Genomic DNA, 24389 nt, shown 5'->3' with positions numbered 1-24389 from the left:
ACTCAGTTTTTGAACTGATTCACAGGAAATCTTTAAAGATCAGGAATAACTCACCATCCACCATAGGGAAGTGCAAGTCATGTAAATTTTTTTCAGTTTACAGCATAAAAAATTATCCCCCAAATCCAGAAATCTTACCTCCTGGTTTGTTTTCTGGCCTGGCTTCATATAGAAAATAAAAACTGTGTCAAAGGGACGACATGGCAAGAGATCCAGATAACCAATGTCATCAAAAAATCCAGGTATCGTGGAGTCAAGTGCAATAAGGTGAGGAGGTAGACGACTGTTTGCAGGTTCCTACCGCCAAAGGAAGAAAGGAGAAGGTATCATCTCTTTGCACTATTCTAATTATAAAACTAATACTTGCTCATGGTTTAATAAACATTAAAAAAAATTTAAAAAGTGACAGGAATAAGCAGACCCATAATCCCAAACTACAGAAACTATTTAACATTCTTGTGTATTTCCTTCCAGTTCCTTTGCCTTTTTTTGTTAAAGACGGTTGAGATCATACTATGTATTTAATTTAAAATCCAATTTTCTCTGTAATACACCAAACTTTCTAGAAAAAATTTAGTATGTATTTTATTCTTATTCATTGCTGGTGGAAATGGAAAATGGTACAGCCATGCTGGAAGACAGTTTGACAGTTTCTTGCAAAGCTAAGCATAATCTTACCATACAGGACAGCAACTGCATAACTCTTTTCCCATATGAATTAAAAATGTCTACTCAAAAACACAGCTTCATTCGTAACTGGAAGCAAAACTTGGAAGCAACCAAGGAGTCGCTCTGTAAGTAAACTGTGATAAATCCACCCAATGGAATATTATTCAACGATAATAAGAAGTGAGCTATCAAGCCACAGAAAGACATGGAGGAACCTGAAATGCAAACCGCTAAGTGAAAGAAGCCGATCTGAAGAGACTACATACTATATGATTCCAACTATATGACATTTTGTAAAAGGCAAAACTGTGGAGACAGCAAAAGATCAGTAGTTGTCAGGAGTCCGGGGAATTTCCAGAGAAGGGGAGGGATGACTAGCAAGACTACAGCGGACTTTAGGGCAGTAAAACTCTTCTCTATAGTGCTATAATGGTGAGCATATGTGATTTCATATTTGCCAAAACCCACAGAACTGTACAACACAGAGTGAACACTAATGTAAACTATAGAGTTCAGTTAATAATCCATCTGATACTGGTTTGTCAACTGTTACAAATTATGTCACAACAATGCAAGATGTTAGGAGAAACTATGTGTGTGGAGGAAAAGAGGTTATATGGAAACTCTCTACACTTTCTACTCAGCTGTTCTGCAAACCTAACTGCTTTAAAAAATAGTCTATTAATTTTTATTCATTTCTTGTTTTGTTTTCCCCCTGATCCCTTATCTTCTTTGAGATCTTGATCTTGACCAGCAGGTTGTTATCATTGTTGGTATTTTTCAGGAAAGCATCCCTCAGAGATTGCAAGGATTACTCTTTTCCTACTCCAAACAAGGGCTGAGGCAACACCCTGTCATTAAAGACACCACTATTTCTGCAGTCAAACAGAAGAGTATTCACACTATGAAAAAAGACTACAGATAGCCTCGTGTCAATTCAGGTCAGATTTTTCCACTAAATGAATTTTCTAAAAACATGCAAAAAGTTCAGTTCAGTTCAGTCGCTCAGTCGTGTTCGACTCTTTGCGACCCCATGAATCTCAGCATGCCAGGCCTCTCTGTTCATCATCATTTCCCAGAGTTCACTCAGACTCACGTCCATCGAGTCTGTGATGCCATCCCAGCCATCTCATCCTCGGTCGTCCCCTTCTCCTCTTGCCCCCAATCCCTCCCAGCATCAGAGTCTTTTCCAATGAGTCAACTCTTCGCATGAGGTGGCCAAAGTACTGGAGTTTCAGCTTCAGCATCATTCCTTCCAAAGAAATCCCAGGGTTGATCTCCTTCAGAATGGACTGGTTGGATCTCCTTGCAGTCCAAGGGACTCTCAAGAGTCTTCTCCAACACCACAGCTCAAAAGCATCAGTTCTTCAGCGCTCAGCCTTCTTCACAGTCCAACTCTCACATCCATACATGACCACAGGAAAAACCATAGCCTTGACTAGAAGGACCTTAGTCAGCAAAGTAATGTCTCTGCTTTTGAATATGCTATCTAGGTTGGTCATAACTTTTCTTCCAAGGAGTAAGCGTCTTTTAATTTCATGGCTGCAGTCACCATCTGGGATGATTTTGGAGCCCAAAAAAATAAAGTCTGACACTGTTTCCACTGTTTCCCTGTCTATTTCCCATGAAGTGATGGGACTTGATGCCATGATCTTCGTTTTCTGAATATTGAGCTTTAAGCCAACTTTTTCACTCTTCTCTTTTACTTTTTTTTTGCTTTTTTTTTTTTTGCAAAAATATGCAAAAAACGTTCTGCTTTTCATTTTTCACCTTGAAATCATGAAGAAGGAACTGCAGTCCGGCAGCGTGCTACAACACATCTCACAGGACAAGGGCTCCTCATTCTTTTTTTTTTTAAAGCTACCTCATCAGCTTGTTCTTCTGGATGTTCTTCTAATTCAGGAACATAACATGTATGTACTTTATATCTCTTAATAACTTCTTAAAGTTTTTTCCTCGAGGTCTGTGTTTTTCCTAATAAATTTCCTTAGGATACCTTTTGTCAATATCACAGTTGTAACTGAGTTATTTTGCATTGTATTTCTAACTGGGTATTAACAGCTATAGTCATTAATATTTGTACTTCATATCTGGTGATCTTAACTTTCATTTACTTTAAACACTCTACTGATTCTCCTTTTTCTTGTCATTCAGTAGCTCAGTTGTATCTGACTCTTCTGCAGCACGCCAGGCTTCCCTGTCCTTCACTATCTTGCGGAGTTTGTTCAAACTCATGTCCACGGAGTCAATGATGCCATGGCTGTCTAATTAGAAATTATATTATCTGGGAACTGTCTTTTCCTTTCCAATGTTTTTTTCCCCTCTTAGTTTCTTTTAGTATTTCATTGACCTTCCTGGTTTTGATAGTATACTATAGTTAGGTAAGATGTTACTCACTGGGGGAATCTCCCTACACACATTTTTTAAAAAAAACATTTCCTCATTCTCCACCTTGTTTCTTAAATGGGCTGCCATTTACACAGATCTACATTACTGGCCCTGGTGAAGTTTTGGCTGTTTATTCATTTTTTAAAAATCAGACTAAATATTGTTTTGCTGAATATTGACTGTTGTATTGACTGATCTGCTAACAGAATCAAATTATTTTCTTAATAACTTTACTAATATTTACCAATAACTGACTCTCCTGCATTCCTAGGATAAACTTTACTTGGTTGTAGAAGTTAATTTGTTTAACTTCTGAATTCATTGCTGCTGAATTCATTTTATTAGCATTCTTCTTAATACTTTTGTATATACTTTTGCATGTGTGTTCTGTCAGGTTTATTAGAGGTATGCTTAGATTCATAAAATAAACCAGGCTACTTGCTAACTTTTTCCTATGTTCTGACCCAGGTGAGAAAGTACAGGAATTATTTTCTTGAAAGGTTAAACATTTCAACTACAGTAGATAACATGAAAGGAAATTTCAATCTCAGAGATCTGTCTTGTCTCCATTCAGTCCATAGCATGCAATCATTTCCTTCTAGAATGTTTTTATTTACTGCTTCTACTCTGTCCAATTTTCTCCACTAGGAATATCACTTATCACCTGTTAGGTTGTATTTTTGTTCCTTTCTTTCCACATTTACCACTGCTTTTCTCATTATTTTCCTCTTTCTGTTCTTTTCTTCTGCATTTTAAGAGTTTTTATTTTTTACTCTCCACCACTAATTCAATTTTCTACAACATAAAATATTTTTCATCTACATGCCAAAATCCAAACTCAAGACAGCAATGTTCCCCTCTACTTTCCTTAAAAGTTAAATGGCCTTTAGCCAAGTAGCTGCTAGAGAGTAAGGCAGGGGGCAACTTGTGCAATAAGTTACTTCTTGCCTGGCAATCTTCAGTTGGGTTTTTCAAAACAAACAGGCTTAGCACAAATTTTAAATTCACATACGTGTAAGCTATTTCACATTTTTGAGGCCCTGTTTCTACATATGTGATATAGAGATACTACCACTTTCCTAGTAAAACTGTTTTAATGAAATTAAGAGTAATGGCAACATTTACCTTACAGGCTGGTTGACTCTATGTACTACATGAACCTCCTGACACAACCGCCATGAGATGATACCCTTATCACCCCTATTTCAGACATGAGAGACTAAGACTCAAAGTTGGGTAACTTTGCCAAGATCACACAGCTGGTAAGTAGTGATGCCAGGACATAAACCAAGACAGTTTGACACTAGAAACTGCACAACCTAACAAGTGTTTACATTCGTTCCTTTTCAAAAGTGGCATGAAAGAGCAGTCAACTGTAGCCCATACTTTCAGTCATAAACTTTACTGGGGAAAAGTTTTAACATTCTTTTTCTAACTGCTTATAGATGTCATTAATATATGTAACATGAGTCTTACAGCACCTAGGAAAAGTCAGAGGTGGATATATTATCAAAGCAGCTCTCACAACAGAACTCTAAATACATTCACGGGAAAACTGTCTTGGAGCTCATACTGTAAGCTGCAGCATAATAGAATTTTATTTCCTTGTATGAAAGGTAAGATTTTAAATAGTTTCTGTTGTTTTAATTCTCCATCTTCACAAAAATGCTTTAGCTATCATCAGTTGAATGTTAATGTATGAATATATTTACTCACAGAAGTTTATGAAAATTACCTTCAATGCTTCTAAAGACAAAAATCCGAAGTGTGAAAGGAAAAGACGTGCCGTTTGGAATTCCTGGGCAGGAGGTGGGGGCTTACAATCTGTAACTGGATCAGGAAAACTTCTCTTCTGCAATTCCTCCTCACTTTGTTGCTCAAGGTGTATTTCATAAGCGATCTGCTGGGCCATGCCATTCCTTAATTTTTCATGTCTCTCTTCTAACTGAAATAAACCGAACATTTCATTTTGGGGGAATTATCGTATCAGGATTAATCTTAAATTTTTAAATGAAAAGAAGGCTACAAGCAACAAAATAGAAGATAATTTTCAGTGATCAACACTGAGCTTCAATTCAATACAACCAAGAGCAAATACGCATAAACCAAGCAAAAATGTTTTAAAGTTAAAATAAAACCCCAAGAATTTTCCTTTAGCCTCAAAAATTGCTCCTTTATCTCCTCGCTATAAGTGAAACCATTCTGTCTCTGCTTCCCTTTACATTGGCAAGAAAGGGGGCAGAGCTGCCATTCTCTGCCATGTTCCCTTTATCTTCCACATCATTTTCCCTCTTCTTCCAGACCCCTGTCCATCTTTGTCCTACAAGGATGTCCTCATTCTTTGAAGTCCACAACTGCATGAATTAGCTGCTATACTCTTGGGAGTTGCCTCTGCTTTCCTTCTGATCTATCCTATTTAAAATTTCATCCTCTTTGGTGAATAGCCTGGCCTACATTCCTACAACTTCCTCAACCTTCACAACTCTGGCCTTCCATGACAAACTCTGTACCTCAGATGTGCTATACTTTCAAGCTCCAATTTTGAAATTCCTTTCTTACAGCTCACCTGTATACCCATTCTCCCTTTACCATCACTGTGGGGTAAACAACCCCTCTCTCTATTTTTCCAAGCCTTCTGGCTTCATCTATGTCCCAACCAAAAGTAAACCCCCCAAATCTGACATCTTAATACCCTCTTCTAAGCATATAAAATGGCTATGTTATTCCTTATGCTTCCTTATTCACCTGGCCAATTTCCACATCACTCAAATTTTTTATTTATGCCTCTGGATACCAATAACTTTTGAAGAAAGTCAGCAGAATGAGTTAAGTAACTTCACTACAGATGATCCTACTTAATCTAGCTGGGCTGCCTGGCAATTTTAAGCAGCATCTTTGCTTCCCTATGTCATTTCTAAGAACTAAGATTAAAATTTACATAAGCAGCTTCAATTTCCCTTCTTTCCACCTCGAAATATCTCTGAACCTAAACCAAGCCCCTCTTCTCTCCTATCTTACCAGAAGGACCCCTTTTCTAGATACAATCACAGATTTTCTTGACCTAATCGCCTCCAGGGCCTTATTCTATTACTTATCATTTCCCCAGCCTGCCTCACAGTGTAGGCTGCTGACCCTTCTTCACTGGCTCCTTCTACTTCTGATTCTTCTTAAATTAAAAAAAAAAGAAAGAAAAATGAGCCTTGCCTTTCCTTCACTAGGCCATTTCCTCATTCTATTTTCTACTCTGTATCTTTTGCTTCCCTGGTGGCTCAAAGGTAAAGAATCCACCTGCCAATGCAAAAGACGCAGGTTTAATCCCTGGGTCGGGAAGATCCCCTAGAGGAGGAAATGGCAACTTATTCCAGTATTCTTGCCTGGAGAATCTTGCACAGAGGAGCCTGGCAGGCTCTAGTCCACAGAGTTGCAAAGAGTCGGACATGACTATAGCAACTAAACAACAACCTTTCCCTTTACTGCTAACAGTTAACAGTGTAGCCTATATTCATTGCCTTTTCCTCATTTACCATTCATTCCCCAGATCTTACACTTTAATATTTCTTTGAACTTGCTCTCAAAGGTCACCAACATTTCATAACAAAATCCAGGGGTCTCTTAGTGTTCCTTCCCCCAATCTCTCCAGCAACTGATACTATAGGCAGCCTCCATACCTGCCCTTCTATTCGCTCATGCCCTGACATATCTGTCTTTCATTTCTTAGAACTCTTCTTCCTTGACCTAAGTAACCAATTATTTAATCTAGTTAAGTACCTAAATTAATCTAAAGCCAAGTAATTTTTTTCCTAAACCTGTCCTCTTCCTAATGTCTATATTTCTATATTCTATAAATGGCACTGTTATCTTTGCCACTCAAGCCTAAAATCTAAAGTTCTTCAGCTCTTTTCTATCCCTCATCAATCCAAGACTGTCTGGATCAAAATATCTCTATGAGACATGCCATATATTTAAACTTTACACTACCAATAAGGCAGTCCTTCCCATCCCCTGCCTGAGTTATCATAACGGTCTCTGAATTGGTCTCCCCTCTCCAAACATCCTCCACTAGGGTTGGATCATGCCATCACACTAACGAAACCACAGACCAGTCCAGTTCCTTTAGACTGGTTCCTTTGGACATCGGCAGCCCGATGTCAAGTTCCTTTCACTTAGCCACAATCTCTATTTGTCTTACTACATGACAACTTTCTGGATAACAAACATCTAGGTCATCTTAAGAACCACCTCCAGGAATACCGAACAAAGGCAGTATCTTGATCGCAGAAGTTGTTTAAGGATGTTTATAGTCATTCTCTTAACAACAGCTGGTAATAATTTATCTTACTTCTTCCGTGACGATTTCATGCAAATCTGGAATGCTCAGATCCGCTTTCACAAAAGGAATCTTATCCACCTCTTCAGGAAATGGTCGATGTTTCACAGTATATTTAAATCCAACATCATTTTTAGGAACTGGACGAGGTTCAGGCACAAAAAGCTGTTAAAAAAAACAACATTATATGTATTACATTTGGTGCCATCAGAAATGACATGTATTTCCCTGGTCTCTTAGATGTCTGTGTTTCCCTAGGGTTACAAAACACAGAATCTCAGTAAAAATCTGCAAATACTACTGCTAATGGTAAAGGCACCAGTGTACTCTTCTTTATTTTTATAAAAATGTTCATCAACTTATAGATTTTTGTGACTGATGTATGTGTTATGGACCTCTAGTATACCAGGCCTGAATCTTCTACATTCAGTGATAAGCTAATAGATAAGGCATTTCCAAATTTAAGGCTCAAACTTCCGTCTTCCCCCAAGGGCTTTCAAATCATGCACGTTTACATCCACTGGGCATCTCTAGACAGTGAATTCAATAATTAGAAACTTGGCATCGCTTAACTGAAAAAGTCTGGCACTGAATCTAGGTCTTCATGGCTCCAAATCCCTGTTTTAATAAATATATATGAGCTATGTAACTTCTGTTTCCACATTTGACAAATGGAAACAACACATCACAAGACTGCTGCAAGGATTAAATAAAAAATATATATGGCACATATTAAACTGTCAAACAGGTTTTAGTGCCTTTTCTGACCTCCTTCCTCCTCAGTCTTTACTGGGACTGAGTGGCTTATAGTGTTGCTGACAGGTATGACACCACTAGGAGAAAGCAGGTGTGTGCTCCTCAGAGCAAACACATGTTATGCAACAGCAACATCTAGAATGTTGAATTATTTTAGGCATGCACTCTAATTTTGTGAGTTTCTCTCTCAAATGCTTGTAAAATTTTATTAAGCCAAATTTTATTCTTTTTTTTAAAGAATTTTTAATAACGTAAGTAAAAGCTTTCAATGTGATAAAAAATGAAAAGAGCAGTATACAAAAATGACTAAATTCTATTGAAGTGTTAGATACAGAAAGGGAAAAAAGATGGGAAGAAAATCCACTAAAACATTAACAGAGGCCGTCTACTTCTGAAGAGTGACAATATAGGTGACTTAAAATACCGTCTTCATTATTTTCATTTTCCAACTTTCTCCCATGAGCAAATTTTATTCACATAATTACAACTGTTATAAAAAAATAAACTGTGCCACCCAAAAGAAAGACTTCATTAAATTATACAGCACATTAAAAAATTACAGAGCATATTACCAGTTATATAGTTAAATGAAACAATTAGAAACTAAGTACTACTGACAGAGACATCTAGGATCTGGCCAAAGTTTTTTCATATGGCATGTACGTAAATTTTATTTAACATTCCATGAAAATAGTTGGGGCCACTCTTCAGAACAGCAGTTCTCTTTTTTAACTTTTAATTTTACTTAGAAGTATAGCCGATTAACAATGTTGTGACAGTTTCAAGTAGACAGCAAAGGGACTCAGCCACACTCAGAAGAGCACTTCTTAATCTTAAGTGGATGTCAGAGTCACCCCAGAAAGCGTTCTGAAATTACACCTGCCTTGAAGATGTCTTTAAAGAGTATTTCAGTGGACCTGGAATTCTAGCCTCCTAAGATGATTCTGATGTGAACTCACTGAGAACCTGGCTAGGATCAAAAATACTTATTTTCTCTGTTATTTTTGTTGGAGTATTACTTAATCTTTAAATCACAACACACACAAACGCATACACAGGCACTCACTCCTAGCCACTCCCCTGTAACTTCTGATGGATACCTTCTGATTTGCTTTTGCTCCTCTGGGTAAAAGGCAAAGTTGTTGTGCCCAAGCAAGTCTTCCAGACATTCCCCGGACGAGGACAGTGACAGAGGGGAAAAAATCATCTAGAATAAAATGTTGGTGGAAAAGTTTTTATTTCTGGCAACACATAAAATACACCTGCTGTCAATTTTAGAGCGTCTAATAAACACAGCCCTAGCACAGTGCTTCTCTAGCTTTTCTCCTTTGTAAACCACCTCTGCGGATTCTGCCATATCCATGTACCGCTGTGACTATTACCTTACTTTCTCTATTAACTTCTTTCTTCCCTTTTTCTGTTTTTTCAAAAGGAAATTATATCCTTAAAAGGAAAACCAGAAACTCTGGTGTGTTAATTATATATTTTTAAAACACCTATTTAAAAATATATAAAATAACATCATATTGCATACCTCCAGCAGTACACATACACATGTTTTGGAAATGTTATCCTGGCAAATACTCTTAACTGTCAGTGTTGCAGATGGTCTAAATGCAAAAGACAGACTGGGTGCGTGTGATGCTGAAGTCACATTCACCCATGCCTTTGTGTACTGCTGCCCACCACTGGCAGGCACTGTTTCATCCCAAGGGGGAATAGATGCAGAATGGACTTCCTAAGCACCTAGATCCTTCTTCCTATTTCCTTCTTTTTCCTCTGGTCTAGCAGTCAAACTTGTTCAAACTTCTTTCACTTTTGTTTTAAAATGTCCTTGTACATATAAATAATCCCAATTGTTTATATTTTTGGTAGACTTTCAATGCAATGAAATCACTTAGAATGAGAGGAGTGGAGGTCTTAAAAAATTTGGAAAAGGGTTGACACCCCTCAGGCCAGGAAACAGGGGAGACTGGTATTTTATAGACTCGTACAGCAGGTAGCTTGGGAGTGGGAAGCAGGAGGAGCCAGGAATAATTGATACGAGCCAAGGAAAAAAGTCAAGCAACCCCAGGTCTAAGGTAGAGAAGGATGAGGTGCCTGCAGGAAAGACCTGGGACCAGTGCTTCTGGAATTGGGCAACAATTAAAAGCCCCATCTAGTTGTTATTAAAATCACTATATTTTACCACAACATAAAGGACACCTCTGGTGGTTATTTCCCTGAACTTCTGGGAAACATCTAGTTTTATTTCATGAACAAGTCAAATATCCTCTCTGAGCCCTACTTTCTTCATCTGTAGATTCCCTGGGTTCCTGTATGCCCAAAGATTCTGTAATCTTCACTTTCCTTCCCCTTCCCAGCAATAAAGATCTCTCTAAGAACATGCTTCCTTTACATATTTGTTGATTCCAATAACCATCAGAAAAAAAAGTACTTTGAGCAGTCTATACTGCAGGGGTAATACACCTTGAGATGGTTATAACTGGGGGAAAGATGGGAAGAAAACAGTGTATGTTGCATCAATGGAAAAATCAATGAAGGATTTTCAGGAGGGCACGGGCATGATCAGATCTACATTTGAGGATGGAGGCACCGCTGGCAGCAAGTTGGATGGAGGGAAGGGTGATGAATTTTGGAACTGGAAGGAGGGACAATCAGATCAGGCAAGAAGCAACTGCAATAATCTAGAAATAAAAGTCCTGCATTTGGTTGTATTGGGAGGAATGCAGAGAACAGAGGACGCCAAAGTCACTAAGGGAAGAGAAACTTGGAAACCAAATATATAAGGGAGTAACAGGAAGGAGCAGGTGAAGATGACTCCTCCAATTTCTAGCCTGTTTGGGTGGCAACCATAACTGAAAAAGAACAATGCGGAGTGAAGGTGGGATAGGAGAGGTATAGGATCCAAAGGTCAAGAAGGAAGGAAGAGGAATAATGATGTTCATACACAGGGAACAACAGAAAATATTCTACCAAAATAAACTTTTTATAAAGCTATGGAGCTCTTTTCTAATAGATATACATTAAGAGCCTCTAAAAAGATTCTATTTCATATGTATATTCTACTTTTTGACCCTCTGCTTTTCAGTTGCTATTAGGTCATCAGCTAGAAGCCTTTTTTGACAAATGCAAAATTACTTAAAATTTGTCTTTCCTTCCCCGATCCCAGAGACAGCCTGCTAATATTGATAGACATGTTGATTTAGCAATGGAAAAAGCCCGAAGTGCTGAAACTTACTCTGTTCATTTCCAAGAGGTTGCTCCAGCATTGCCAGGATGACACTGTTATCCAAGACAAAGTACCGGAAACTATGTTTGTTTATGGTTGGCAGTCTGGAGTATTTGATCAAAGTGGTCTCATTCACCAGACTACAAGGAGAGGCAGGACCACTGGGTGAAGGAAATGCGCCAAGCAACTGCATAATACTAGAGAGAATGCAAAAGATAAGAGTTAAATCCCAAAGCAAGACCACAACTTTACCCCATGCATCAATCTGTCTCTAGATTTATCTGACCACAGCCACGCTTCCTCTTTGAGGGTCAGATTTACTCCCTGTGGTGGATATTGTGGTGTGCTGTCCGGATTCCCTCTCCAAAACTGAAAAGATCCACTGCCCCAGATACAGAGAGACGTTGGCCCTAATTTTCAGCTGAGTCCTGGAGAGGCCAATGAGAACCACTTTATTCAAGACCACAGCTTCCTCCTGGGACAGCTCATGTCCAATGAACTGTTGATGCCGGAGGATAAGGGGTAAAAAGTCCCACAACATGAGAGACTCCTGAAGGGCCAGCCCAGCTCCAAAGCTCTTTGCTGCAAATGCATCACAGTTTGGGTCTTCCCTCTGCTCAGTGTGACTTCCCTCATTCCCCCGTAAGGGTTGATCCTGACAGCACTTTCCAATAAACCTCTTACAGGCAAATTTCTCTGTCAAAGCCTGCTCCCCAGGGAACCTGACCAATCATACTTCCAAATCATGAAGCTCCTAAAGATATATTTTAAAAATATGCACACTCCAGGTTTAAGGACTATGCTAGCTAAAGTATTCTAGACCCAGACAAGGATCTGAAGATCAGCCAAATCCCCTCAACTTTCCAGCTGAGGAAATTCAGGCTCAAAAGAGATAAGTGATCATTAAAAATCAAGCCATGCCTGCGGGGCAACCCAAGACGGGCGGGTCACGGTGGAGAGGCCTGACAGAATGTGGTCCACTGGAGAAGGCGATGGCAAGCCACTTCAGTATTCTTGCCTTGAGAACCCCATAAACAGTAGGAAAAGGCAAAATGATAGGATACCAAAAGAGGAACTCCCCAGGTCATTAGCTGCCCAATACGCTACTGGAGATCAGTGGAGAAATAACTCCAGAAAGAATGAAGGGATGGAGCCAAAGCATAAACAATACCCAGTTGTGGATGTGACTGGTGATAGAAGCAAGATCCGATGCTGTAAAGAGCAATATTGCATATGAACCTAGAATGTCAGGTCCATGAATCAAGGCAAATTGGAAGTGGTCAAAGAAGAGATGGCAAGGGTGAACGTTGACATTCTAGGAATCAGCGAACTAAAATGAATGGGTGAATTTAACTCAGATGACCATTACATCTACTACTGTGGGCAGGAATCCCTCAGAAGAAATGGAGTAGCTATCATGGTCAACAAAAGAGTCTGAAATGCAGTACTTGGATGCAATCTCACATGCTAGTAAAGTAATACTCAAAATTCTCCAAGCCAGGCTTCAGCAATATGTGAACCGTGAACTTCCTGATGTTCAAGCTGGTTTTAGAAAAGGCAGAGGAACCAGAGATCAAATTGCCAACATCCGCTGGATCATGGAAAAAGCAAGAGAGTTCCAGAAAAACATCCTATTTCTGCTTTATTGACTATGCCAAAGCCTTTAACTGTGTGGATCACAATACACTGTCGAAAATTCTGAAAGAGATGGGAATACCAGACCACCTGACCTGCCTCTTGAGAAACCTGTATGCAGGTCAGGAAGCAACAGTTAGAACTGGACATGGAACAACAGACTGGTTCCAAATAGGAAAAGGAGTATGTCAAGGCTGTATACTGTCACCCTGCTTATTTAACTTATATGCAGAGTACATCATGAGAAACGCTGGACTGGAAGAAACACAAGCTGGAATCAAGACTGCCGGGAGAAATATCAATAACCTCAGATATGCAGATGACACCACCCTTATGGCAGAAAGTGAAGAGGAACTCAAAAGCCTCTTGATGAAAGTGAAAGAGGAGAGTGAAAAAGTTGGCTTAAAGCTCAATATTCAGAAAAGGAAGATCATGGCATCTGGTCCCATCACTTCACGGGAAATAGATGGGGAAACGGGAAAACAGTGTCAGACTTTATTTATTTGGGCTCCAAAATCACTGCAGATGGTGACTGCAGCCATGAAATTAAAAGACGCTTACTCCTTGGAAGAAAAGTTATGACCAACCTAGATAGCATATTCAAAAGCAGAGACATTACTTTGCCGACTAAGGTCCGCCTAGCCAAGGCTATGGTTTTTCCAGTGGTCATGTATGGATGTGAGAGTTGGACTGTGAAGAAGGCTGAGTGCCAAAGAATTGATGCGTTTGAACTGTGGTGTTGGAGAAGACTCTTGAGAGTCCCTTGGACTGCAAGGAGATCCAACCAGTCCATTCTGAAGGAGATCAGCCCTGGGATTTCTTTGGAAGGAATGATGCTAAAGCTGAAGCTCCAGTACTTTGGCCACCTCATGCGAAGAGTTGACTCATTGGAAAAGACTCTGATGCTGGGAGGGACTGGGGGCAGGAGGAGAAGGGGACGACAAAGGATGAGATGGCTGGATGGCATCACGGACTCGATGGACGTGAGTCTGAGTGAACTCTGGGAGATGGTATGGACAGGGAGGCCTGGCGTGCTGCGACTCATGGGCTCGCAGAGTCGGACACGACTGAGCGACTGAACTGAACTGAAAAGACCAGAAACCAAGACCTGCTGCCTTCTCACTGTGTGGCCATGAACAGCTATCCTCATTTTACAGACCAGGAACTTGATGCACTAGTAGTTACATCTTACAGGACTGCTGTAATTATTAAATCAGACTATATAAGAAAAAATGCTTTTTAAATTAGAATTCAACTGATCAAGCCTAAACATTCCAAAATGTTTACATCCACAGAGATTCCTGCATGTCTTCAAGGAACAGTAATAACTTATACAATACCATTTACTATGTGCCAGAGTCTAGAGCTAAGCACTTGACACATAACACTTTATTTATTTATTTTAACAACCCTATGAAATAGGTACCATTATTATTTCCATTTCATAATTAAGAAACTGAAACACAGAAAGAATCTTGTTAAGAAAACATAAAGATTTTATCTTGTGGTCCTAATATCATCAGACCCTTCCAAAGCAACTCATTTGGAAAATTAGTATTCCCCACCACTACTTACATCATTGCAATTCTCAGCTTGAGTAGCCTCTCCTCTTCTCTTTCATTCTAATGCTTGAACCCAAATCTCTCTGATAACAGAAGACAACACTGCTCAACAGATACTTTCCCTCCATTTTTTTCTCCTTCTAGGATGAGGACTATTTAAGAATTTCAAGGACAAGGAGAATTTCATGATGAGTTCAGGCCTAAGGATTTCTAGAAAACCAGTAATGGGAAAAACATGGGTTTTCTAATATGGAACAGAGATGGTTGTCACAAGCATATGGACCATGTAAGCTTATGTTCCATGCAGGATTTTAAGGCGTTATCAAATAGGATGCTGGGAAGGGAATAGGTCACTAAGATCAAATCACACCAGCCTAACTACATTTTCTCTTCTCGATAATGACTAGACTGGAAAGGCAGAGAAGTATCTTTGAAATCAAGACATGCAGCTTACTTGGCAGTATATCATTAAAAACTTATAGATAAGATTTAAAAATCCCTGTGAACCAGAAGGGAAATCTCTTTATCACGTACTATGTCAGTCTTTTTCTGTTCAATATTCTTATCAGAGTTTCCGATTAGGACACACAGGGCAGGCTCATTAAATCTACAGTTGGCCTAAAGTTGAGCTGCAGAGTTAATATTACCAGAGTAAGAGCTGGGATCCAAAAGAATCTTAAAAGATTAAAAATAATAAGGTAAATCTTACATAAAGAAATTTCAAGTTTAAATGTAAAATTCTATATATTACATCCAAACACCTCAAAATAAATGTTCAGGATGAGAAAGACAAATGTGAATGTGTTAAAAAAAAAAAAAGCCTCTAAGGTTTGCCTTGACTAGGTTTCTCAAAAACCCAATTTTAATGAAAATATAATATTCTACAGAATTTAAAGGTGATCACCCTTTAAAGAGGTACACAGTCAAACCAATGGCACTGAAAGGAAAATGACTAGGATAAAAAGTACTTTAAATCCCTGTCATATGAAAAATAGTTAAAGGTACTGGCAGAAATGAATGAGGAAGAACATGAGCATTGTTGGAATTCCTTCAGTGGCCCAGAAGCTAAAACTCTGCCTTCCAGTGCAGGGGTGTGGGTTTTATTCCTGGTCAAAGAACTAAGATCCCACCTACCAGGGGATGCAGCCAAAATGTAAAATAAAAAACAAACAAAACACAAGCACTGTCTTCAGATATCCCCACTCTTTGGAAAAACAGGATTTTACAATCGAAAGTCTGAATCAGAACAAATGGGTAGAAGTTAAAGCGGGAGAGATTTCAGCTAGATGTAAACACCAAGTTTTCAACAGTTGAAATGGGCACTTGGGGGGTTAAAGTATCCCCAAATTAGAGGCTAAATAACTTGGTAAATAACTCTTAAAAATCACTAAGCAGAGGGGCTACTGAAATGACTTCCAAGAGTCCTAATGTATATTCTACAGCAAGGGGAAAACCACAACAAGCTGATCTACATTCTGTAACTATCTCCTGTGTGCTTACACCATGAGGGGTGTAAAAAGGGAAATGGGGCCTCTACCCAGGGTAGGGAGCTAAGACTAGCATATATCAAATACAACCAGGTGTGATCATTGACACCATAAAATTCATGTAGTGGGGCAGGGTCAGACTGAATGAACACAGAGGTGTGGAAAAGCAGAATAATCAAAGAAGGTTCCACAGAGGTAGCTAGATGTGACGTGAGCAGCTAACAGTGGAGGATGAGGCCAAGAGGAGAGGAAGTCCTGAAACGCAGGGGAAGCAGACAGATAGGTATGAACACGTGCAGTTCACAGCCACGAGTGGCCAGCCAGCTGGGGCAGAAGGGTTGTGCTAGGAGATCACAGTTTGAGTGGGGACTCAAGGAGGGCCTTGAACACCAGACCAAAAATTTCACAGCATGTGGCAATAAACAGAAATCTGTTTTCAATCACTCACACAGAATAAGCACAGTACCTAAGATGATGAGTTCAGTAACAGAGTGCAAAATGAAAAGAGTAAGAGATTGAAAACAGGGAAATCAGACAGAAAGTGAGAAGGGCCTGGACTAGGATGCTCAGGTCTGAGGGAATGGAGGAAATACTTCCAAAATTAAATTCTACTGGACTTGGTCACTGACTTCATATAGGGAATGACAGATAAAACAGAGATAAATCAGAAAGAGTCAAAATTTTGAGTTTGCATAGCTGGAAAACAGTCATGATACTGACACAAAGCTCTAATTGTGTGGGAACAGAGAAAATTGGTTTTGGATGTTTCATGATGACTCTTTAGGGCCCTCTTTAAGACATGAGGCATTTTGTAGAGCTGCCAGCAGAGATGAGCCACCTAGACAACTACTGCCTAAGTTGAGGACGACAAGCAAGACTCTGCTCATTCTGGGCTTATATCCAATCCTCACTGTCAATCATACTCTCAACGGAATGTCCCATCCACAGGCTAGGATGGAGCAAACTTATTTTTATATAATGCAGAGTCCCAGTGAGAAATATCCTTCTCTCTTTCTCCATATCTCTTTTATTCTCTAAGGTACCCACCAGATCTTAGTTTTTAATAACATTTTTAAGTCCACCCCAGACCACGCATTAGCCCAGCATTAGCACAGTGAGCAGGACTGAACTAAAGCAAGCATGCTTCTAAAATTTTATTGAATAACCTAAGCCCATGAGGAACAGAAATAAACCCAACTTTATTGTCCATGCCCCAAGTTCTCTTGGAAAAGGCTCATTTGCATACAAATCTTCTACAGGCTGTCTTCTTGTGTAGTCAGGGAGTTGTGTCTGATTCTGCTGTGATGCCATGGACTGTAGCCCGCCAGGCTACTCTGTTCATTGCATTCCCCAAGGCAAGAATACTGCAGTGGCTTGCCATTTCCTTCTCCAGGGGATCTTTCTGACTCAGGGGTCAAATCCCTGCCTCCTGCACTGCAAGCAGATTCTTTACTGCTAAGCCACCAGGGAAGCCCACAAGCTGTCTTACCACTTTTACTAAGAAGACCAAGATGAGCCAACTCAATATGACCTGACATTCCTCCTCCCTGATTTTTATGTTGTTCTGGATCCTCATCCACACTTACCCTTTCATAAGCCACTTCTTCCCAGCTGTACCAATTCTACCCAATCTTCTCCATCTGTCTCTTTCAGTCAATAAACTGCCTTTCTTCCCTCTTTCTACTCTGCTAACTAACCGGCCAAACATAAACTTTCAACTCTCTCTGCTACTTTTTCAAGATACCAACCTGTCTCCGTCCCTTCATTACCAAAATGCTTGAAATAGGAATTTTCTCTTGTTGCCATAACCACCCCTGAAATCTGACTTACAGCTCAAACTATCCATTCTCTGAGAGTCAGGTCAATGTGATTTTCCTCAGGAATCTGACTTCCCTGAATCTGAAAGTATTCACTCCCTTTTTCCAACACACCTGCATTCCATATGTACCCCTTCTCTTGGAGCATTTATTCTCCAGCTAATATTATAGATATTTGTGTTCATATCTTATTCCTCCCTATTGGACTAGAAGCTCTCTGGGTGTGGAAACTAAATCTGATTTATTTTTACAATTCTATTACTAGTTTGTAAGAGGATGTTTGTAAGTTTTGGCTGAATGAACCTATAGCATGTAATATAAACGGTGTAGCACAGAATAAAAACCACTAAGCTGGAAAGCAGAAGAGGTAATGGTGTGATCAAAGTCTCTGGACTTAGCCATCAGAGTGAGGGTGTGGGTAAGGCTCTCCAAGATCCTTTCTAGCTCTAACATGATATGACTTGAATTACTGTCAGCCAGCATAGAAAAACAAGGACCCAAACTTTTAGCCTCAATCCTGGTTTCTTTGGTCCAAAAGAACAAGACAGTTTCTTTTCCATTTTATTTCTGGAGAAAAAGTATCCTAAATCAGGTTATGTCACTTAATGTTGAACAACTGGGGAGGAGATGAAACAACACAGTATCACATCCAATCCCGTCTAACTCCTAGACACAATCCCTGTGACATCACTTTCATACCATGTTAGGGTGGCTTCAGCAGCATCCTTTACTCTCATAGAGGCAGGGTTTGGCTCCTTATCACCTTTGTACTTGACCTCTTGCTCACTGTTCTTGGACTTGCTTCCTGAAATACCCAGTTCCACAATTTCCAGCACTTCCTTAAGGCAATCCTAGAAAAAGGAAAAGCAGATTAGTTTTTATAATACATCTATCTTATGAGAAGACAAGGAAATATATCCAAGTGTCAATATTGGTTGTGTTTTGGTGGTGAGACTCTAATGTCTCATTTTCTTTGGTAGGTACATATCAACTTCATAATAATTTAATAAATAAACTTGCTGCCCCCCCAATTTTTCTTTAAAGATCTAAATTTGAGTATTAAGAGATCTAGATAACAAGTAATGATAAATTCACTTCAATTTTATCAGTCACCATTCCTGTAAAATTACCATGGACTATAAATTGTGAAAGATAACTGAAAGAGATATAACTGTAATTCAGCTAAACCTGGACACTTTTAAAACAATTTCTGGTATCCTAATCCTATACATCATCATGCAAATGACTAAGATTTAATCAATGGTATTATTTTTATAAACTATATAAAGCTCTGTATAATTTTCCAGTAAGCCTGATATCTCTTCTCTTATTTACACTATGCATTCTTTTATAATTGTCTTCCCATAAGAAAAGTATTACAATGGTAAGAGAAAGCAGCCTAGATAATCTGTGTTTACTTAAGATGAAAGAAACATGTGTGAAATGAAATTTTTAGCTACAACCTTTACGAACAAGGTGTTCTCTAGGTTTGCAGCCTAGTTATCAAGTTCCCTTTCTGGTCTGATGAAAGGTGACCAAAGTACCTTCTGGCCATCTCAAGACTACCATCCTTTCAAGAAAAAACAATCCTGACTGTTTGCAGATAAATTATCCAAAGCTCCATCTTTCAAAGAATTTCTCTATGGGTTAATCTGCAATCAAATACAGTTGACCCCTGAGCAACATGGGAGTTAGAGGCATCGACCCCCAGTACAATAAAAAACCCACATATAAATTATTTTTTCTTTTTTCTGTTCCACATATAAATTAAAGTCAGCCCTCCATATATGCAATTCCTCCCTATCCACAGCTCCACATGCATAGGTTCAACCAATCACAAATCATGTAATAATATTTACAGTTTTTAAAAAATGTGCATGTAAGTGGACCCACGCAGTTCAACCCTATGTTATTCAAGGATCAACTATATAAGCATGATGATAGTTTTTCAGTTATGCTCAATAGGATAAGTGTTCTCCTGAAATATAACAAGTTATATTCAGCTTAAAGTATGCAATATGGATTTAAATTTAGATATTCTCTTTTAGATAAGATAAAGATATTTTCCCAATGTACATTTTTGTTCCTATTTTCTGTTTTAATACCTAGTAAACTAACCTTTTCATCAAGCATGTCGGGGTGCTCTGTCAGCCATACACAGAGACACTGAAAAGCGGCCACTATCATGGAGTGCAGGTCCCGGGAGTGAAGAGGAGCTGGCCGACTACACTGGTACACAATGTAGCTGCACACAGAACTGATGGCTCGCTTCCGGTCTCCAGAGTCAACCATCACCTTCACCTGAGCATATTCGTTTGGTGAACACAGTTAGCCAGGAACCACGGTACCAATTTCAAAGCCTCTACACTGAGGCCCAGCCTTTCTGAGAATATATTTCAGATGTACTATCATATACACTCTATAAAAAGAGAGGGCATTTTTCAAACCCTAAAACAGTAAAATTTTATTTTAGCATCCCTTTTCATGCTCTAAAACCTCAACTGCTGGGGTACAACTACTCATCACTGCCAGAGACCACAAGAAGAGCTGGCAATGGAACATGTACACATTTTAAGCCCCCTAACCCACCCCGTAATGATGTTCTATGGGCTACAAAGTTCTATGCAGCTGTCCAGAGGTATAATTAACATATAGTAAACTACACATATTTAACGTGTACAATTTGATAAATTTTGGACTAAGTATACACCTGTAAGCTATTACCATAATCAAGGGTAGACATATTCATTACCCCTCAATCTCATGCACCTTTATAACACTTCCCCAGAAAAAAAAAAAAAAAAAAAAAAACTTCCCCCTACTCCTTTTTGTCCCCTCCCTAGGTTACTGTTGATTTGGTTTTTGTCACTATAGGTTAACTTGCATTTTCTATAGTTTTATATAAATAAAATCATAGAGTACTGTACTGTTTGGGGTGGGGGGAAAGTCTGGCTTCTTTTACTCAACATAATTGTTTTGAGATTTATCCACAGTCTTGTGTATATCAATTTTTCACTCCTTTTTACTACTGAGTAGTATTCCATTATATGGATTATACCATAATTAATTTATCCAGTCAACTGTTAGACATTTGGATTTTTTCCAGCTCTTGAGTATTACAAATAAAGCTGCTATGTATAAGACTTTGTAAGAGTATATGCTCTCTTACTTCCTAGGAGTGGACTGATTAGATCATATGATAGGTGTATGTTTAGTTTTTTATGGACCTGTGAAGTGTGAGTCAAAGTCTCTCAATTGTGTCCAACTCTTTGTGACCCCATGGACACATTTTTTAAGCCCCCATGGAATTCTCTAGGCCAGAATACTGGAGTGGGTAGCCTTTCCCTTCTCCAGGGGATTGTTTTCTAAAATGGTTACACCATTTAACAGTCCTTTCTCTCTCTTTTTGTACATAAATATCTGATTGTTCTAGCACCACTGGATGAAAAGACTATCCTTTCTCCTTTGAATTATCATGGAACCTCTGTCAAAAATCAAATGTCCATACACACACAGATCTATTTCTGGACTCCCCGCTCTATCTACTGATCCAGCTGTCTAACCTATCCCAATACCAGACTGTTTTGATTACCATAGCTTTATAGCAAGTCATAAAATCAGGTAGTGTTAGCCCTTTATGATTTGTTAGGTCTAGACAGCACTCCATTTAGGGTTAATTATTCCTTACTACTGCAAGGATACCGAAGGTCACAGTCAACAGTATCTTGCTCTCAAAGACCATGTGGTCCTGCACATCACACAAATGGTTGTTCTTACCTCCTACATCAGTAACTGCTCCTCACAAAAATATGGCCATTACATCTATGCTTGAGAATCTTTAAGGTAAAGGTAAGCTCTAAGTGGTAGTGAGAACACCTCAGGTTTTCTTGTCTGTTTTGCCTTTCATGACTCAGGTAAGTCACAGCCTCTGCTCACCTGTCCCCTCATCTATAAAATGAGGGCTTAAAGTTTACCATCTCAGACATCATCACTTTATGTGTGTATATCACCTTTGTGTTTACAAAGTGTTCTACATATTTCATTTCACTTCATCCTCACATCACCAGGTGTTACACACAAGATAATCCTGCCTATTTTACAGATATGAAAATACTTATATGCTAGTGAAGATTCAGAGAAACTGGAACCCTCCTACATCACTGGTAGAAATGTAAAGTGATTCAGTTGCTGAGGACAACAGTTTGGCAGCTTCTCAAAAAGTTAAATATAGAATTACCATATGACCCAGCAATTCCCCTCCTAGTTATATAACCAGAATAACTGAAAATTGGCATTCAGATAAACACATGTACATGTATGCTCACAGCAGCACTACTACTCACAAGAGTCAAAAGGTAGAAACAGCTCAAATGTGCTACAGAGGAATGGATAGACAAACTGGTACATAAATATGATGGAATATCATTTAGCCACAAATGGAATGAGATTGAGACATTTTCCTACAACATAAATGAACCTCAAGAGCGTATTAAGTGAAGAAAGCCACATACAAATGGTCACAGGTTATATGATTTAATTTCTATGAAGTATCAGAGTAAGTAAATCCACAGAGACAGGACGCAGACTGGTGGTTGTCAGAGATAAGGCAAAAGGGAGATCAGGAAACAACTGCTTCATGGGCACAGGGTTTCTCTGGGGGTGGCAAATGCTTTGGAACCAGCAAGAGGGGGTGGTTGCACAACACTGTGAGAGCACTAATAGGCGCTGCACTGTTCACATCAAAAGGTTAATTTTATGTGAATTTCACTTTAATTAAAAAAAAAAAAGAGAAATGCAAATGGACACCCAACTCTAAGGTTCCACAAAATAGATAAACAGTTGGGAAAGAAATCTGAAAGTACAGCCAACTTTCATTTAACTCTGATAATGGAAGATGGAAGAGTCACAGGTAGGCCCAAATGGTGTATTTTACGATAAGTTTTTCTTTCGTTGCCAAATCTGTATTTATTCGTTAAAATTAGATGATTGCTGATCTTATAACGGCACAAAATGTCATGCTGAAAATTTAAGGGTATTATGAATAAACACAAAATCAACCAGTGTTCTATCATTATGTGCAAATAAAGAGCAAGTACTGAAATGTTTCCTATCATCTAACAGCAAAAGTATCATTCACACCCTTTGACCCTATTAAACAAAAAAGTAAAGATCATTTTGTAAAATCTCACTTGGAGGCTCATTTTTGCACATTTTGGGTATCAACTGTGATGAGTGTAATCAAGACTGCAACACACACATGAAGGGGGTCAGGAGATACAGAAAAAAGAGCCATACTCCAAGGCTGCTGGGCTAAAATAAAGGGACTGTCATCTCACCTTTGCCAGTCCAGAGAGGAGCTCCAGAGCTGCCAGTGATATGCTCATGTCTTGCCGCCACTGAGAATTGAGTCTTTGGGTGACAAGATGAATGCTGCGAATCAGGAGCCCAGCAGCCGAATCTGTATTAAGAGCTAGGATATAACCCCAATGCCACATCCCACAGGGAGGGAAAACAACTAAGCATTAGTAACGAGAAGCACAGCATTCCACCAGGCACAGACCACAGCAGCCACAGTGAGCATGACGGGCACCCACACAGTGCTACGCTCCCCGCCCCACTGGCCTGAGCAGCTGAGCCTGACTGAACAATGGTGCACAGGGTGCACACACTGGACCAGAGCAGCTTCTAGCTCCCAGCTCAGGTACTCTCACACAGACATCCACTGGGATTTGAAAGCTTCAATATCATTCTCTAACAGTATAAATCTCAACATTTCCAAATTAACTCACAGAGTTACATTAAAAAAAAAAACAACGAAACAATCAAAAGGCTATCAATTATTTCCTTGGAATTTTATAGAGGAAGGAATTCAAATTTTAGAATCTCTTCAGATGCTGGGAATTATCCTAAAGCATCTGCTGAAATTATTTTCAGGGTTCATATCGTCAAAAGTCACATGCAATGCTTTTTCAAGCAAACTTTAACATTTAATTCTCTGAGACAACTTTAATACTCTTAAAAAATTAAATAATCAAGTAACTGTGTTTTTATGTAGCCTCCAATTCTATATTTAAAAGTAATTACTACTCAGTTAATAATAAATTAGGACAAACTAAATTGAATTTATAAAGGAAGCTTTAGGGACATTATACCTGTCGATCCTATCAGAAAGAGGGCAGTGACAACAGAAAAAGGAATGATCATTAAAGAGAGACATTCATGCGACACTAACACAAATCTGGATTTCTTAGTAAAAACTATTTTATGACATTACAAGCAGAACTCACTAACACCAGTTCAAAATACTGAAACAAACAATAACCACTTCAAACATTTATATTAGAACACATATAATAATGCAAAAATTTCTTTAGTTTAAAAACATTTTAGAAGAAAAATAAACAAATTTTCACCTATATTTAAATACAAGCATAATGAATAAAATAACGATTTAAAGAACTTCTTCATCAATGCAATATTTAAATGTGTTAAATAACCACATAATGACCTTATGTA

The 24389-nt window shown here is 38.9% G+C and overlaps 1 protein-coding gene across 2 annotated transcripts in view; it reads right to left on the bottom strand.

Annotated features, from left to right (window-relative positions):
- Positions 1-24389, bottom strand: part of RALGAPB (Ral GTPase activating protein non-catalytic subunit beta) — a 74251-nt gene that overhangs the window by 12712 nt on the left and 37150 nt on the right. The window contains exons 15-22 of one of the 2 annotated variants that reach the window (XM_068987176.1): positions 23210-23343; positions 19992-20174; positions 18573-18724; positions 11382-11569; positions 9241-9347; positions 7397-7549; positions 4793-5002; positions 139-297 (exon numbers count right to left, since the gene is read on the bottom strand). In XM_068987176.1, coding sequence (XP_068843277.1) covers positions 139-297; positions 4793-5002; positions 7397-7549; positions 9241-9347; positions 11382-11569; positions 18573-18724; positions 19992-20174; positions 23210-23343 — 1286 coding nt within the window. The remainder of the gene's footprint in view (positions 1-138; positions 298-4792; positions 5003-7396; positions 7550-9240; positions 9348-11381; positions 11570-18572; positions 18725-19991; positions 20175-23209; positions 23344-24389) is intronic. The other variant, XM_068987177.1, reaches the window with a different exon arrangement.

Source organism: Capricornis sumatraensis, chromosome 15 (genome assembly GCF_032405125.1).
Source record: "Capricornis sumatraensis isolate serow.1 chromosome 15, serow.2, whole genome shotgun sequence".
Taxonomy (NCBI): Eukaryota; Metazoa; Chordata; class Mammalia; order Artiodactyla; family Bovidae; genus Capricornis; species Capricornis sumatraensis.
This window is presented reverse-complemented; position numbering and strand designations above follow the sequence as displayed.